Raw genomic sequence first — 19,574 nt, forward strand, 5'->3', positions numbered from 1 at the left:
TGATGGTGATTGCATTGAATCTGTAGATCTTTTGGAAAAATGGCCATTTTTACTATATTAATCCTGCCAATCCATGAGCATGGGAGATCTTTCCATCTTCTGAGGTCTTCTTCAATTTCTTTCTTCAGAGGCTTGAAATTCTTTTTTTTTCTATCATCTTTTTTATCATTTTTTATTACTTTTTTTTATTGACTCAAGTATTTCTTATTTACATTTCGAATGTTATTCCCTTTCCTGGTTTCTGGGCCAACATCCCCCTAACCCCTTCTGCTCCTCTTATTTATGGGTGTTCCCCTTCCCATCCTCCCCCCCCCATTGCCTCCCTCCCCCTAACAATCACGTTCACTGGGGGTTCAGTCTTAGCATGATCAAGGGCTTCCCCTTCCACTGGTGATCTTACTAGGATATTCATTGCTACCTATGAGGTCAGAGTCCAGGGTCAGTCCATGTATAGTCTTTAGGTAGTGGCTTAGTCCCTGGAAGCTCTGGTTGCTTGGCATTGTTGTTCATAAGGGGTCTCGAGCCCCTTCAAGCTCTTCCAGTTCTTTCTCTGATTCCTTCAACGGGGGTCTTATTCTCAGTTCAGTTTGCTGCTGGCATTCGCCTCTGTATTTGCTGTATTCTGGCTATGTCTCTCAGGAGAGATCTACATCCGGCTCCTGTCGGCCTGCACTTCTTTGCTTCATCCATCTTGTCTTATTGGGTGGCTGTATATGTATGGGCCACATGTGGGGCAGGCTCTGAATGGATGTTCCTTCTGTCTCTGTTTTAATCTTTGCCTCTCTATTCTCTGCCAAGGGTATTCTTGTTCCCCTTTTAAAGAAGGAGTGAAGCATTCACATTTTGATCATCAGCCTTGAGTTTCATGTGTTCTATGCATCTAGGGTAATTCAAGCATTTGGACTAATAGCCACTTATCAATGAGTGCATACCATGTGTGTTTTTCTGTGATTGGGTTACCTCACTCAAGGTTCTTATCGTACAGATCTTTCACTTGCTTGGTTAATGTCAAGCCGAGGTATTTTATATCATTTGGGACTATCATGAAGGGTTTTGTTTCCTTAACTTCTTTCTGGGCTCATTTCTCTTTTGTGTAGAGTAGGCTTCTGATTTATTTGAGTTAGTTTTATACCCAGTCACTTTGCTGAAGGTTTTTATCAGGTTATGTAATTCTCCGGTGGAACTTTTGGGATTACTTGAGTATACAATCATATAGTCTGAAAATAGTGATATTTCGACTTCTTCCTTTCCAATCTATATCCCTTTGATCTCCTTTTGTTTTCTGGTTGCTCTTGCTAGAACTTCGAGAAGTATATTGAATAAGTAGGGAGAGAGTGGGCAGCCTTGTCTAGTCCCTGATTTTAGTGGGATTGCTTCAAGTTTCTCTCCATTTAGTTTAATGTTAGCAACTGATTTGCTGTATATGGCTTTTACTATGTTTAGGTATGGGCCTTGAATTCTTGTTCTTCCCAGGACTTTTATCATGAAGGGGTGTTGAATTTTGTCAAATGCTTTCTCAGCATCTAAGGAAATGATCATGTGGTTTTTATCTTTCAGTTTGTTTATATTGTGGATTACGTTGATGATTTTCTGTATATTAAACCATCCCTGCATCCCTGGAATGAAGCCTACTTGATCATGGTGGATGATTGTTTTGATGCGCTCTTGGATTTGGTTTCCAAGAATTATATTGAGTATCTTTGTGTCGATATTCATAAGGGAAATTGGTCTGAAGTTCTCTTTCTTTGTTGGGTCTTTGTGTGGTTTAGGTATAAGAGTAATTGTGGCTTCGTAGAAGGAATTCTGTAGTGCACCGTCTGTTTCAATTTCATGGAATAGTTTGGATAGTATTGGTATGAGGTGTTCTATGAAGGTCTAATAGAATTCTGCACTGAACCCATCTGGACCTGGGCTCTTTCTGGTTGGGAGACTTTTAATGACTGCTTCTATTTCTTTCGGAGTTATGGGGTTGTTTAAATGGTTTATTTATTCCTGATTTAACTTGGGCACCTTGTATCTATCTAGAAAATTGTCCATTTTCTGCAGATTTTCAAGCTTTGTTGAGTATAGGCTTTTATAGTAGGATCTGATGATCTTTTGAATTTCCTCTGGCTCTGTTGTTATGTAGCCCTTTTCATTTCTGATTTTGTTAATTTGGACACACTTTCTGTGTCCTCTGGTTAGTCTGGCTACGGGTTTATCTATCTTGTTGATTTTCTCAGAGAACCAGCTTTTGTTTCTGTTGATTCTTTGTATAGTCTTTTTTGTTTCTACTTCTTTGATTTCAGCTCTGAGTTTGGTTACTACCTGCCTTTTATTCCTCCTGGGTGTTTATGCTTCTTTTTGTTCTAGAGCTTTTACGTGTGCTTTCAAGCTGCTGACATATGTTCTCTCCTGTTTCTTTCTGCAGGCACTCAGAGCTATGAGTTTTCCTCTTAGCACAGCTCTCATTGTGCTCCATAAGTTTGGGTATGTTGTACCTTCATTTTCAGTAAATTCTCAGAAGTCTTTAATTTCTTTCTTTATTTCTTCCTTGATCAGGTTATCATTGAGTAGAGCATTATTCAACTTCCATTTATATGTGGGCATTCTTTCCTTACTGTTATTGAAGACCAGCTTTAGCACTTCGTGTTCTGATAGGACACATGGGATTATTTCTATCTTTCTGTACCTGTTGAGGCCTGTTTTATGACTGAGTATATGGTTTATTTTGGAGAAAGTACCATGAGGTTGTGAGAAGAAGGTATATCCTTTTGTTTTAGGATATAATGTTCTATAAATATCTGTTAAAATCCATTTGGTTCATGACTTCTCTTAGTCTGTCTATCTCTCTATTTAATTTCTGTCTCCATGATATGTCCATTGATGAGAGTGGAGTGTTGAAATATCCTATTATTATTGTGTGAGGTGCAATGTGTGCTTTGAGCTTTATGTATGTAGGTGCCCTTGTAATTGGAGCATAGATATTTTGGATTGAGAATTCATCTTGATGGATTTTTCCTTTGATGAATATGAAGTGTCTTTCCTTATCTTTTTCGATGACTTTTGGTTGTAAATCGATAATATTCGATATTAGAATGGCTATTCCAGCTTGCTTCTTCTGACCATTTGCTTGGAAAGTTGTCTTCCAGCCGTTTACTCTGAGGTAGTTTCTGTCTTTGTCTCTGAGGTGTGTTTCTTGTAGGCAGCAGAATTCAGGGTCCTCATTTTGTATCCAGTTTGTTAATTTATGCCTTTTTATTGGGGAATTGAGTCCATTGATATTGAGAGATATTAAGGAATAGCGATTGTTGCTTCCTATTATATTCATGTTTGGATGTGAGATCACGTTTGTGTTTGTCTTCTCTTTGTTTTGTTACAAACCGATTAGTCTCTTGCTTTGTCTAGGGTGTAGCTTGCCTCCTTGTGTTGGGCTTTACCATTTATTATCCTTTGTAAGGCTGGGTTTGTAGAAAGATATTGTGCAAATTTGGTTTTGTCATGGAATATCTTGGTTGCTCCATCTATGTTATTTGAGAGTTTTGCAGGATACAGTAACCTGGGCTGGCGTTTGTATTCTCTTAGGGTCTGTATGACATCTGTCCAGGATCTTCTGGTTTTCACCAGGTTTTCTAGTGAGAAATCTGGTGTAATCCTGATAGGTCTGCCTTTATATGTTACTTGACCTTTTTCCCTTACTGCTTTTAATATTATTTCTTTGTTTTGTACATTTGATGTTTTGACGATTATGTGATGGGAGGAGTTTCTTTTCTGGTCCAATCTATTTGGAGTTCTGTAGGCTTCTGGTATGTTTATTGGGGTCTCTTTCTTTAGGTTAGGGAAGTTTTCTTTTGTGATTGAAGATGCCATGCAAACTGCCTCTTCTTGGAAACCTATATTGACTTCTTGCCACTACTAGCCACTGAAAGGAAAAAGCAGAAGATATGTTCAACAAAAGTGTAGAAGATAATTTCCCTAATGTAAAGGAAGAGGTACCTATAAATATAGAAGTAATTTATAGAACACCCAATATATTGGAGAAGAAAAGAAAATGCTCCTGCCACATAATAATCAAAACATTAAATGTACAGAGGAAAGGAAGTATCCTAAAGTCTCTAAAGAAAAAGGGACATATAATATATAAAGACAGACCTATCAGAAGTATACCTGACTTGTCTTCAGAGACTTTAAAAGCTAGAAGTGTCTGGGAAGACATCTTTCAATCTCTAAGAAACTATAGATGACAATTCAGACTACTTTCTATTCAGAAAGCTTTCCATTACATAGAGGGGAAAACCAAGATATTCCATGACAAAACCAAATTTAAACAATATGTCTTCACAAATGAAGCCCTACAGAAGATACTTGAAGGAAACTCCAATCAAAACAGACTAACTACACCTAAGATAACACAGGAAATATATAATTTCATGACAGCAAAACCAAAAGAATGGATGAGATTCCTCTCTCTCTCTCTCTCTCTCTCTCTCTCTCTCTCTCTCTCTCCCTCCTCCTCCCCTTCGTCCTCCTCGTCCTCCTCGTCCTCCTCGTCCTCCTCGTCCTCGTCCTCGTTCTCGTCCTCCTCCTCCTCCTCCTCCTCCTCCTCCTCCTCCTCCTTCTTCTTCTTCTTCTTCTTCTTCTCTCTCTCTCTCTCTCTCTCTCACACACACACACACACACACACACAGAGAGAGAGAGAGAGAGAGAGAGAGAGAGAGAGAGACACTACTAGTATTACTTCCAATATCAAGACAACAGGAATTAATCTTTGGTCATTCAATCTCTCAGTATCATTAGATGCAATTTCATAATAAGAAGACACAGATTAACAGAGAGGATGCATAAATAGGATCCATCATTCAGATGCACACAAGACACACACCTCAGAATAAAGGCCTGGAAAAATGATTTCCAAGCAAACAGACCCAAGATGCAAGCTGGAGTAGCCATTCTAATATCTAATAAAATACACTCTCAACCAAATTTAATTATAAGAGATGGGGGAAGGACACTATACTCATCAAAGAAAATCCACTAATATGATGTCTTAATTCTGAATATCTATACTCCAAATGCAAGGGTACCTACACTTGTAAAAGAAATATTACACTAAGCTTAAATCACACATCAAACCTCATACCTCAATAGTGGGAAACTTCAATACCACAATTCCATCAATAAACAGCTTATCTAGACAGAAACTAAACAGAGAAGTAATAAAATTAACAGATGTTATAACTCAAATGGACCTAACAGATTTCTACAGAACATTTTACCCAAACACAAAGAATATACCTTCTTACAACACCAACAGGAAACAAATAACAACAAAGTGAGCCCAGGATGTAAAGAAAAGGAACCTTTAGTTACTTCCTGTAGGAATATAACCATAGGCAGCCATTATGGAAATCATTATGGAGTTTACAATCTATAATTAGAACTGTCATATGACCTAACTGTGCTATTCTTGGGCATTATTTCCAACTGCTTTAAGTCACCAAACCACTGATATATTGGCAAGTCCTTATTTACTGTGCAAGATCAACAGGTAATATGGATAAAGAAAACATACACACACACCTAATGGAATTTATATATATAAATATATATATCAACAGGTAAATTGATAAAGAAAACATACACACCCACCTAATGGAATTTTATTCTTCTGTAGAAAAGTCAAATCATGACATTCTCAGGGTAAATAGGTGGAAATACAGGTCATTATCTTAAGTGGAGTAAACCAGTTGCATAGTATGACTATGACTTGTAATGAGAGGAAGGGAGGGAGAGAGGGAGAGAGGGAGGAGGAAGGGAGAAAGTTTGTGTGTGTGATAAAGTACAATGGAACCATAAATGGAGAGAGATAGATTCTATGTGAAGGGAGAGGAATGATAAAGAGAATCAGAGGAGTAATGTTGGCCAGTAAAATGAATGCAGAAGAGGAGACTGATAGAATGACATAAATAGATTGAGTCTACTTATACTTACTAGAAAAATTTCAAAATATAAAAAGACTTAGTTGAGAAATACTTAGAGAACTCTCATATACAGCTATCAGATGTGGATTTGTGATTTGTTAACATAGAGGGAAAAGACTCACTCATTTTACATGTCAACAGGATTGTTCTGTCCTGTGCTTGCAAGCAATAGCCTATATTACAGGAAGAAACAAAGTAATGTCCAGGAAACGACAGGTGTCACATTGACATCCCAGCTGTGACTAATTCTAAGACCCTCAAAATTAATGCCTGTAATGAAAGTTACTGAAATTTGAGTCTGAGGGCAGAGTTCTGTCTGGGGATACAGTTCTACTAACTGTAGCTCAGTTGGTAGAGTGGTTGTCTAACATGCATAAACCTCTTTGCTTGATCCTTACCATTGCATAAACCAGGTGTGATGGCACATATCTCTAATCCTACCAGGAACCTGTCATATAAGCCTGAGGACCATAAGGTCATCCCAGAGTTTAAATCTAGCTTGGTGCATGAGGTTCAGTCTCAAATAAAATACATTAACCAGCAGAAAAACTGAAGCCTATATTTTGAAAGATGTGGGAGTGTGGGTTATCAAATCTTGTTAATAGAGGCAACTAGTTGGGAAATAGTGTTTCTATCTTGTCTGTCACACTCTGCTCCCAGCACTATGAGGGAAAGAGTGTTCAAGATTAAACTACGTGAGCACTGGTATTTATCTGTGTTTGTCCTTGGATGACCAGCATTCTGAGGATCAGCTGCCTTTTCTGTGTGTGCAGGAATGCAGGGTCATTGTTCCTTCTTCTAGATAAACACTTGCCTTGTACAGAAATGTAGCCAAGTGAAACCCTCTGTTCTCTCAGACAATAGGATATTCCAGTCCCTGATCCTTCACATATTCATTGACCTTCCCAGAGTTTTGAGAATGTTCAGAAAGAGGTATTTTAGGGATAGAACATTACATGCTATTAATTTGAAAATACAAATTTTTATATGTGTACTCTACATTATTTTCATCTTTCTTCTTCCTCCTCCCACTCCTTTGGTGACACACACACACACACACACACACACACACACACACACTTTTTCCCAAAAATAATATTTTAATCAATTATTTGGAGAATTTCACCTCATATGCCCTGATTGCACTCACTTCCAGTCCTTCTATGTCTGTCCTGCCACCACCCACCCTGCGATTGCCCAGCAGAATAGGGTAAAAATCTTGCATTTGTGCTGTCTATATACCTACTGGAGCATGGTTAAGCTCACAGTTGTCTGTCCTAATGAAAGTTGAGTCCTTCAACTGAAACCCTGCCAGAAGCCATCAATTGTGGAGAGCTACTCTTCAGCATCCTCATCACACTTTAAGTGTTCTTTTTAATAGCTTCCTTTTTAGGTTATTACTTCTTTTCATGTAGGGTAACCTTCCATGTTCCTCTTCCTTATTTGTGAGTCTGCATTATCAATATCACTGCCAAAGTTGCTTCCTTGCTTTTTACTGTCAGCTGGATCTCATGCTTCCTCATAGTTTTTGGCAAGAGCACAAACCATAAACACATCCCCTGGCTATATGATCACTCTGTCTCTGGGAAACGATGGAGGCCATGAGTATCCACATGGTCTTTGGTAGTGACTTGGGTCACTGATACCACCACAGGTCCAGGTTTCAGTAGGACCTTGATCTAGACAAATCCATTGGTGGCAACCCCAAACTGATATTACCATGGTCTCAGATAGGAGTATAGGCCACAGACAGCAACATGGCTTCAGTGGAAAGCACAGTCCACAGAATTCTGCATGGATGTTAGGTAGTTATATGGACAACGGGCAGAGAACTAAGCCCTGGCCAAATCAGGTCTACTGAGAACTCATGGCTCTTAGCATCATCCTGGAGCATAGTAGTCCTTCAAGGAGATCCAATACAGAAAATGAACCAACCTTAAATGACATGTTTTCTTTTATAAGCTGTCTTGGTTATGGTTTTTTTTATGGCATAGGAAGTAACATAGACAGACCATAAAGAGGAGAGATGTTGTGGATCGGAGGACTGATGGATATACCAATGCAATGATAGAGAGAAGCTCCATTCACTCAAGATATGCCTTAGCTTTTCCATAACCAAAGGTTGACTCAGAACAAGGTTTATAATGTCACACTCGGATATTAGTTGACTCTTACTTCTAGTACAATGTCCTACAGATGGGGCTTGGAATCCTGAAACCCCAGCACACAGTACACGTACATTCATATGCAAACCAGGTTCTGTCGATTACACAAGTTTCATTAGGTTGTATAGATTACCTCAGATTCTAATGAACACATTCTTCATTTTGTAAGACTGACACAGTATACACTGTACAGAGAAAACTACAAATAAATATAAAGACTGCTTAGAGTAGGCAGGTGCCACACTGACCCTTTCCAGAGAAAGCATGTTATTAGACCTCTGGATAGCTTAGCTGTATCAATGTTTTGGCTAACAGATATGATTCAGTCACTAACTTGTCCCACAAAAGACAAAGCAGAGTGGAATAAGAGCTGATTTACTTTTCTTCATACAGCAGATAAGGGACCAACCTGCAGGCAATAAGTACCAGTTTCAAAGCACAGGAGAAAGAGACACGGCTTCAGTAGGTTTTTTATTTCTCCTGAAAAGATTCTTCCAGCTTGCTGTGTTAGTGCTAAACAGCTGGTGATCAGAAATGACTCAGAGAAAAGACCAGCCTCTAGTGAATTTATAATCCACTCAGGCAAGGACAAAACACAGTGTGTGTGAGACATACCTGAGGCAGATTCAAAGGAATCTCCTTCCATATTGGTAATGTAACAAGTCTCTTCTGTGACTTATTTCTTTTCTTATTCTACTCTCACATTTCCTTGCTTCAGATGGTGCTAATGGTATACTTAACCTATCACATAATCTTACCATCAGCAACACATAGTGGGCCCTTGTTTCTCTTCCTCTTTCCATGTTAGCAGTTTAACTTCCTCTGCTAATGTGATAGACCAAAACTCGATAAGTTAAATATTTGGGAGAAGGCTTTTATTGAGCCTGAGTTGAAACATGAGGGGGCAGTACAGGAGTGAGGTCTCTTAGATAATGGAAAAGTATACCCAGAAATCTATTTGTCTAGACAGTAGCTTATATGATGTTCATCTCTCCTCCAAATGAATGAACATGTCAGTGCCATTCAGAGTATACACTCAACACCAAACACTGGGATTCTGCTGGGATAACTCAGGAGATTGAGGTTCTCCTTATCTGGCTAGGGTGCAAATAGCTCATTGGTATGAAGGGTTATTTGAAGTCCACTCTGCTTTGTAAGGCTAGGAAGACTGCCTGAGCACATCTTCAGTTATGGTTGTAGTGATCATCGGTAGTGTTTGTAGAGAATCCCACCCAACTAGGCTGCCATGAGAGTCTGTTTAATTGCCAGCAAAAGGGCTACTTGGCTCATAGTTTTCCTGCTCAAGGTTTCCATGAATAGGTAAAAACCATCTAATTGCCTGCTTCTGACAGTTTTGATAATACACAGACAGCATTAGATGATGTTAACAATAAAGAGTTAGCAGAAGCTGAACATAAAACTTATGTTCTAACTACATTAATGGTATAATATAATATTATAATATTATATTGATGTATCACATATCCAGTAGATATCTAGGTGTGGTGACACATACTTTTTTCTTTCTTTTTTTCAGAGCTGGGGACTGAACCCAGGGCCTTGCGCTTGCTAGGCAAGCACTCTACCACTGAGCTAAATCCCCAACCCTGTGACACATAGTTTTAATTCCAGCATTTCAGAGATAGAGGCAGGTAGATCTCTGTGAGTTTGAGGGCAGCCTGGTCTTAAACAATTCCATGACAGACAGGACTGTGGAACAGAGAAACTCTGTCTCAAAAAACAAATGAACAAACAAACAAATAAAACAACAACAACAACCACACACACACACACACACACACACACACACACACACACACACACACACACACACGACAACATATGTAGCTCTCGTAGGCCTGTAATTCACTTTCTAAACTAAGCTAACTTCAAATTCATAGAGAACTGCCTACCAACAGCGATGTACTCAAAATGTTCCAAAACCATGGTTTGATATTCTATTTGGTTCCAAATTGGTCAAATATTCTGTCATGGTCAAAATCTAGCACTAAATAAATTATTACTAGAAGGGTATCACATACCTCAATGTAATTGATGCTATATACAACATTTTCATAAGCATTACATTAAGTGGGAAACCCCTGAGACCATTTTTTTCTAACAGGGTCAAGATGCCCATTCTTCACTCTTATTTGATATATCTGTCAAAGACTTAGCGAAAGCAATAAGAAAAGATAAATAAATAAGCAAGAATATTATCATGAAACAAATAACCAATGTCTTCCTATTTGATGATGGCTTGATCATCAGTTTTAAAGACCAGAGAGACTTTAGCTGAAAACTCTTAGATCCCTTAGACATTTTCAAAAAAAGTAGTAAGATTTAAGCAATTCAGTACAGAGAGATATGCTAACTTTTCTACATGACAATCATGAGTTAGCTTAGAAAACAATCAAGGGCAAGAATCATATTTATAATTATTTAAAATGTATAATGAAGATTTTTAATACACCTAAAAAAGGACAGGAAAAACTAATATAGTGAAAATATTACAGTACCACAGAGAGTGAAAGACAATAGAAGGTGGAGAGGTCTTGTATTTGCAGCAAAGGAAATAATCATAAAAGTACAGAGACAGTATATAGGTTGAGAAGTCTTTAATACATAAAATAAACCAGGGGGTAAACATGAAATATCAAAAGTAATTCAATTAAATGGGCTAACAAATTGAGCAGATACTTCTCATAGGCAAAAATTATAAGGTCCAATAGATTTTGAAAAATTGTTCAAAATTTTTAGCCATTAGAGAAATGCAAAGTAAACCTGATTTGAGGTTTTGTTTCACCACAGGTAAAACAAGTGACAAAAACAAAGTGTACCCAGGATGTTGGGGAAAGAAACCTTTAACCACTGTAGGAATGTAATCTTAGGAAGCCACTGTGGAAATCATCATGGAGGTACCTTACAAACCAGAAATAGAACCATCATATGCCTTAGTTATATTACTTGTTGGCATATCCTCCAAGGGATTTAAATTAACACTACTCAGAGACACTGGCATGTCCATGATTATTGTTGCCATATTTCACACATGGTACCACCTTAGAAAACTATCAAGAAATAAATGAATAAAGAAAATGTCATATTCACAAACACAATGGAGTTTCATTCATGTGTAAAAAAATCAAATATGCTATTTTCAGGAAAATAGGTGTAAATGGAGGTTGTTATCCTCATTGAAACAAACAAGTGTGATGAAATGAAGTGTGATTCCCAATTTAGGTGTGTGTGTGTGTGTGTGTGTGTGTGTGTGTGTGTGTGTGTGTGATAGTACAAGGAAATCATGAATGGAGATAAATAGATTATTTGGTTGAGTAGTAATCTTATGCACATAAAATGAATGCAAAAGTGGAGACTGATAGAATGACATAAATAGATTGAGTCTGCTTATACTTACTGGAAAAATTCAAATTATAGAGAAAGCTTAGTTGGAAAATACTGTGTCATTTCCACAGCCCAGTTCTAACCTATTCTAAGACCCCCAAAGAAATAATGCCCACAAGACATAAAAGCTACTGAAATGAGTATGGAAATAGAGTTCTGTATGAGAGTATAGTTCTATTAACTCTAGTTCAGTTGGTAGAGTGCTTGTCTAACATGCATAAGCCTCTTGACTTGATCCTTATCATTGTGTAATCCAGTTGTGGTGAGATACACCTCTAATCCTACAAGGAGCCTGTAATCTAATCCTGAGGTCTACAGGATCAAGGTCATCCTAGAGTTTGAATCCAGCTTGATGCATGAGGTCCAGTCTCAAGAAAAATACATTAACCAGAAAAAGAACAGAAGTCTGATTTTTGAAGGAGGTGGGGATGGGTCTTATCAAAGCTTGGTAACAGACAGAGTAGAGAGCAACCAGTTGAACACTAGTGTTACTATCCTGTCTGTGATACTATGCTCCCAGCACTATGAGAGGAGGCGAATGTTCAGAATTAAACTCTGTGAGCATTGCTTTGTGCTTGTCTTTGGATGAGCAGCATTTTGGGGAGCAGCTGTTTTTGTTGTGTGTGTGTAGGAAGCCAGGGTCATTGTTCCTCTTACAGATAACACTTGCCTCACACAGAAATGTAGTCAAGTGAGGCCTTCTGTTCTTTCAGATAACAGTCATAGGGATATTCCAGTCCCTCATATATTCCTTGAGTTGTGGAAATGTTCAGAAAGAGGTGTTTCAACAATAAAACAGTACATGTTAGTAATTTCAAAATACAAATTTTGAGAATTTTTCATGTGCTTAATCTATTGATATCATTTTCATCCTTCTTCCTCCAACTTCTTTGGTATCCCTCTTACCATTACCCTTCAAATTCACAAGCCCTTATTTTCTAGTATTTTATACATATGCATGCATTTATGGCAAGTCTGCCTCTTTTGCTTGTATGCATTTGTATTATGTGTTGTCTACCTGGGGTTGGATACTTATCCAAGGGTTAGACTATGGATAAAACCTGTTCTCTCTCTCTCTCTCTCTCTCTCTCTCTCTCTCTCTCTCTCTCTCTCTCGTCTCTCTTTCTCTTATTAGACACAGTTGCCTATAGCTCTTTATGTAGGGATGGAACCTTGAGATATTTGCCTTATCCCCATTGATATATTTACTGTTGTTATTATGTAAGTCTTTTTGGGGTAATGCAACTGTAGAGATTTCATGGGTACCTCTTCTCTCTCATATAGAGAAGATAACACCTAAGAACAGATATTCTTGTCTTCTACCATTACCAGCTTTTGGTTCCTTCTTGTGTCATGATTCTGGAGTTTTAGGAATACCTACAGTTGCATTGTAGGTAAATCAGTCATGGCTGGGAGTCTCATGGTGTGTTGCTCTCTGCATTTGGACCAGCTTCTAGGCAATGAGAATCACAAAACCTTTCCAGCACTAAGCAACAAGACTCTACACGTTCATTTCTCACCAAGGTTCTTCTTGCACCAGTTTTCATCTTGGTCATCCCAGACAAAGGAAGGGACACCAAGAGTTCGGATAGTTGATGGTCATTCACAAAGACTCCAGTCACAATACAGTATTGGTAAGCCCTCACTTAGTGGAGAGAAATCCAGTGGTCTCTAATTACCTAGGACACAAGACACACAAACTGTCTTCATCTGAGTGTTCTTGTCTTTCTTCATGTTGGGGTACAGCCAGAGCCAGAATTTTATTCTGAAACAGTCATACATGTGTTTGGAACTTGAACAAGGGTAGAGATTTGATGACTTACTTTTTCTCTATTGAGTCTTGGGAAATAGATTCTTGGCTTCCCTTGCTACTGCTATGACTGATAGAGTGGGGAGGATTTCCTGGTAAATTTTATTAATATCTAAGGTAGTCTAAATCAAATCAGGCATCTGTGATATTTTCTCTGGGCCTCAAAGGACAATTGACAACCAATGTGCATTTCTACGAAAGATTAAATATGTACTTTATAACACATTTTTATGTGTATCTACATTGTCACATATTACTGATGAAAAGTAAACACCATTTATCAAATTAGACCTTTCAAAGTTGAGCATGAGTCTAGAATCATGAGCTTTCTCTAGCCAAATGCATAGAATAGTTCACAAAATTTGAATGTACGAGCCTTCCTCCCTTTTTTGAACAGCAAGGAGGGTACAATCTTATATGACTTTTATGTTTCATCTGCTTCTTACACTTTTTTTCTCAGCATAACCAATAGTTTGTAAAGAAGTTTACTTCAAGTTAAATGTACAGAGGGAATTGTTGAGAAATTCTAGGAAGAGGAAATGGGAAACTGAGACACAGTGACAATGATGAAGGAGTCAGTAGTTAGTAAATTTTCTTCTTCACTACTTGGCCATGATATTTATTACAGAAATCTTCACCTTTGCAGCAAAAGGTAGATATCTTCAATGCTCCCAAATACATATTTTCAGCCAGACATGCCTTATGGCAGTCCAATTCGGTATGATTGTGGACCCACTTGCCTAGAACATAGAAGCATTTATATTTAGTGTCCAAAATATACTGGTATTCACTGTGAGGGGACTTTCTCCCCAGGACCAAACATGTTTTTGAAAGAAGGAGTACATCTACTTCTCAGCAATTATGCCTTTAGACTAGTTCAAACACCTTACCTGTATTGGAGAATAGGAAGAAATTCCTGGTTCTGCATCCAGGCTTGTATCTTGTAGTGCAGTTGCTCTTGCCAGCCAAACAATGTCCACTTTTAAAAGAGTTGCAAACCATGCACACTGTAGCTTGGACTGGGAAAAATACATGTAAAGGGCGTGAAAATGATTGCAGTGACTAAGAATGCTAGAGTATTAAAGAATTTAGAGATACAGCATAACCCTAACACAACCTCTGGTATTATGTATTATGTCAGATTGTTTTCATGACTTCCTTAAGAAGCTAAGGGCTTGATATCATAATCTTGATTGCATAGGATATAAAGTTACTGGTATTTCTTTGTATATAATGCCATTGTGCAAAAAACTATAAAAGTATCCATGTAAGCAAAATTGACACCTAAAGTTCCTTTTTATATGCATGATAATGATGACGATGATGATGATGATGACAACGACAACGATGATGACGATGATAGTAACAATATCATGCTGCTAGCACCAACAGATATGCAGATAAATCTAGAAGGGCCCAGTTCTAAGTCCATGTAACTGCAAACACCTGAATTTTAACAACAAGCCAAAAAGATCCAGTAGAGATATTATCTTCGATAGATAGTTCTGAGAAAACCAGATACTTGAATGTAGAATAATGAACTAGATAATTATCTCTCAAATTGAGCAAACCTCAATGTGAAACTCATAAACTTCTAGAAGAAAGAGTAGGAAGTACAAGTCCAAGAAATAGACATAGGTTACAAGTTCCTGAGTAGGGCTCTGATCCCTAGGGCAATAAGGGCAATACTTCACAAATGAGACCTAGGCAAGGTAAAAAAAATGGGGAATTATGGTGACAGGGAGAGAAATCAAAAAGGGAGAGTAAACGCCTTTCCCAGCATCTGACCTATTTTACTGCTGAGAAAGGCAGAGAGTTCTAACTCCACTGGCACAAACTAATGGCCTCAGACAATATGTGTTTTCCAAAAGACACCTTATCAAATGTAGTGAACAAACTGTGTTCACTTAGTGCAAGATGTAAATTACAGGGTGAAAAACTCTTCAATCACGGGTGTTAAGGACAATAATTAGGTTGTGCTTACTTAGGGTGATGTTGACATATAACCAGGACTTTCTTAGCATATATTTTCCTCCCTGGAACTTAAGGTTGCCCCTCATAAATTCACTTCCCAGTTTTTACTGAGAAAAACTATTTAGCTTTATTATGAATTATATTCTTTGTGTAGTGTCACAAAGAAGGAAGGTGGCTTCTTAGCTCTACCTTAATCCCATATGTTCCTATGGTAAAGTAAACTAACTTCTCTCCCCTGAGAAGCCTACACATGCTTAACAGGTATGACTCTCTCACCCCAGGAAAAATAATGCTAATCACAGCAATGGTCATGTACCTTCTTTTTATATTTTTAATAAATTCAACTTTGTTTTAATTTTGGTTTGTCCTGAAAATAATTTATTCCTTGTAATTTCTTCCCTAGAGGCACAAATTTTAGCTTTACTAGGCTGCAGTCTTCAAGGCATACTGTCAGGTTTGCACCTGTGCCCCTATCGCTGGTGATAGGAAATCATGAAGTTGAATAGCTCCTAGCACATCAAAGGAATTGTCAGTTGAACAAAAAATGAAGAGGCAACCTATAAAATTAATAAAACTTTCGACAACTATATGTTGGACAGAGGATTACTATCTAAAATATAAAAGAAAAAACCCTCATGAAATTCATTAAAAACAAACAAACAAACAAACAAACAAACAAACATCCCAGTTCTTTTTAAATGACTCTAAATAGAGAATTCTTAATAGGAGAATATAAGCAGCTGATTATTATTTTTTCTTAGCATGTTCAACATTCCTATTTACCAAGAAAATACAAATAAAAACCACTTAATGATTTTATCTCTCACTAGCCCCTCATCCTCCAAATGGAAGCAAATGACAAGAAAAGTCGACATGGATTTGAGCAAAGGGAAGCCCTTTCACTTTCACCGAAGACATAAATTGATACAACTACAATGGAAATAACTATAGATTTTTTTTTTATAAAAAAGGAAAAAAAAACAGAACTACTATATGGTATAACCTTATAATTCCTAGAATAGACTCCTCAGGCCTATACTCCCTGTAGAGATACTGACACATCCACTGCTGCTCTGTTTACAATAGCTAGGAAACAGAATCAGCCTAGCTCTCCATAAATTGCTTGGTGAATGACAATGTAATTTAGATACACCATGGGTTGTATTCTTTTGCAAGGAAAAATGAAATTTACAGGAAAACTAAAAACAAACAAAAAATTATAATGATTGAAATAACTCATTCCCAGAAAGAGAAACACTACATGTTCTCCCTCTTATGTAAATACTAGCTTTGAATTCTCATATTTGTGTTTTTGATTTACAGTGTTTGTAGAGGCCAGGAAAAATAGAAAGGGTATAGGGTAGGGTCCTTAGAGGGAAGATGGTAATATCAGAAACACATTTGACATGGAAGTAGAGGATGGAAACACTGGGGTGGGAAGGTTTAAACAGGGATTGGAGCAGAGGAATAGGGACTTACCTAAAACTCAACATGTATTGAGAAATCCTGATGGAAACCCACTATTATGTAAAAAAGTGAAAAATATAATTTAAAGAAGAAGTTCAAACACAATGCATGATGGGCAATGCCAGATGTAAGATCTCTCTCACTCTCTGTTTCTCTGTCTCTCTCTGTCTGTCTCTGTCTCTGTCTCTGTCTCTCTCTGTCTCTCTGTCTCTCTGTCTCTCTGTCTCTCTCTCTCTCTCTCTCTCTCTCTCTCTCTCTCTCTCTCTCTGAGATATTGGTTGGGAAATTACAGGGACCCCAAAACAACACAGGCCACTGTTACCACTCTTGTTTACCCATGAAACTGGATGGGAAGACCATTTTACTGAAGATACAACATACTTTAGGTGTGGAACCTAAGGAAATCACAGTAGAACTGACATGAAAACTTACCTTATGATGGCTAATGTTCATAGCACCAGGAATTTTCTATAGGATTCTGGGGGATCAAATTCATCAGTTGTATTATCCATTGGTCATCTCTATAGGCTAAAAATACTGGCATGTCAGGCAAATGTGCTTAATGGTGCAAAAGTATGTAGGTAACCAATCGGTTTTGATAGATCTACAAACTGCTTCAATATAAGTAGTCCATATGTGGTACTATAAAGCTGGTCAAAATCCCATGTCTCAAAAGGTCATATATAGGTCTTAAGGGAGAGCCTACTACTATTTTCAATTCTTCCTTTATTTTCTAGATGGACATGTCAAACTGCCCTCTAAATATTTATGTATATAGCCAAAGACTAGTGTTGCCCTCAACCTTGGCCAGAGAAGCTTCTCTGCAGTGATCAGTGGTTAATGTGGAGACGCATAACTGATGTAAGTGTTAAGAATAAGTGGTCATTGAGTGCTCAGCCTTATATAGGATTTCTATATCACACTCCACTGATAAATGTTCAGGGAACATTGTGCAAGAGGAGATAAAAAGAATGTAAGAGCTGGAGGTAGGGAAAGTGCTATGAATGCCATCTCATGAATTTGAAATGTTCAATCTCAAGAACTTACAACTGCTGTGCTTGCCAATTTAAGACCTGCATAATAATATCAAACCAATTGACTTTCTACAATGGACTAGGGAAGAGATTATGAGGTCTCATTCCTCCTTGGGGAACTATTGTCAATTAATGTACTACAAGTCAGGAAGTCAGTTTTTGGGTTTGTTTTTGCTTTGTTTCCAGTGATGTAGCTACTCTTAAGTTGTCTGTGCTCCTGCAAATAACTCCACACCTGTGCTTATGCAAGAAAACCTAATTAAACTCCCTAGGTTATTTAAAAAAGGAGACATGAAAGTAGGAGGAGAAATTGATGTGAAGAAGTGCTTTAGAGGGAGTGATATAAATGCAATAAAAGTAAAGGGGTGTAGGATAAAAATAAAATATAATCAAAGAAAAAACACTTGTGAAGACAGTGGGATGGCTCAACAGTTTCCAGCTGTCAAGCTTCATGTACTGAGTTCAATCCCTGGGACCCACTTGGGATAGCAAAAGAGTTGACTTTTAAAAAATTATCCTTTGATCTCCACATATATGACATGGCACACACACAACACACACACACAACACACACATATACACACATATACACACATATACACATGAACGCACATAAGAATACATGCACGTGCAAAAGTTAAATAAATGTAATAAAAAATAAAATGCTTGAGGAATAGATATTGTCCTGACACCACAGAAAGGAGGCATATTCACAGTATTTTATAGCATATTCCCTCTCCCCCAAAGGAATCTGATAATCAAATCTACCTGATCTAAGCAGTGTACTTGATACAAAAAACTTGATATGATAAGCTCTTTGGTGATCTCCTCCCAACAGATGACTGTGCTAGGCAGCTTCTGCAAAGAAAGTCATTGGCTGCTACTTGGGATTGAAGGAAGCAGACTCAAAGACATAGATGTACAAAAACACTCAAACTTATTCTTTTCTACAGAGTGGACTGATCCCACTCTGAGAACCTGCAGAGACTTGACCTTTTACTCTAACAAGAGCAGGGCAGATCCAACACAAGGATCTTTAGTTCTTTGGTGTCAGCTCATCTTACAATCCTGACCTTGACATCCCTCTGATGTCCACACACTACTATCACAGCTATTCAGGCTGTCATCTGCCGTTACTCTCAGCCATCTCTAGTCCCTGTCCTTTCCCCTGTTTTTGCCTCGAAGGACTCACTATTACCTTGGATGAACACAAGAGCAAATGACCCCAGGAGCAGGAGAAGGAACAGGAGCTTGCCCATCTCAGTCTGGGCTACCAGAAGACACAGGAGAACAGCTGGTAGCAAGTACTCAGGAGGGGTCAGGGTAGATGAGAGCAGGTTGCAGACTCTTCTCTGAGTTGCTCCTAGGATGTGGGTAGAGGCTTCCTTACATGCCTGCCTGTGGGTGTTCTGCCAGTGTCCAGGCTCAGGAAATTGTCTCATAGAACCAACTCCTACAGAGCTTCAAAGGGCAAAGGGCAGAGGATGTTTCTGGATCCATCTCATATCCTTTCATAGATGAAACTAGGATTGTTTATTTTCTAAGTGAGCTCCCTAAGGTTGAGTGGAGAGCAGGATCACAGAGCTTTTATTTCTATTTAGTCTTGGCAATGGTGAGGGTAGCAGCAACCATAGAACCTTGCTCATCACGTTCTGTAAATTAGGATGTGCACTCACTGTCTTTATGCTTCTTTTCTTCAGCATAGTAGAAACACAGCAAATGTCATCCAAACAAGTTATGTAAAAGGCATAAGTGGATT

General features: G+C 38.1%; 1 protein-coding gene across 1 annotated transcript; it reads right to left on the reverse strand.

Annotated features, from left to right (window-relative positions):
- Nucleotides 1-13,922: 13,922 nt before the first annotated feature.
- Nucleotides 13,923-19,178, reverse strand: Pate5 (prostate and testis expressed 5). The gene is made up of 3 exons (NM_001270387.2): nt 19,014-19,178; nt 14,231-14,359; nt 13,923-14,080 (listed from the first exon to the last, which is right to left on the reverse strand). Exons 1-3 carry the CDS (start codon nt 19,072-19,074, stop codon nt 13,923-13,925), a joined length of 348 nt encoding a protein of 115 aa, NP_001257316.1. The 5' UTR covers nt 19,075-19,178.
- Between the last annotated feature and the right edge of the window lie 396 nt (nt 19,179-19,574).

The sequence above is a fragment of the Rattus norvegicus genome, chromosome 8 (assembly GCF_036323735.1).
Source record: "Rattus norvegicus strain BN/NHsdMcwi chromosome 8, GRCr8, whole genome shotgun sequence".
Lineage (NCBI taxonomy): Eukaryota > Metazoa > Chordata > Mammalia > Rodentia > Muridae > Rattus > Rattus norvegicus.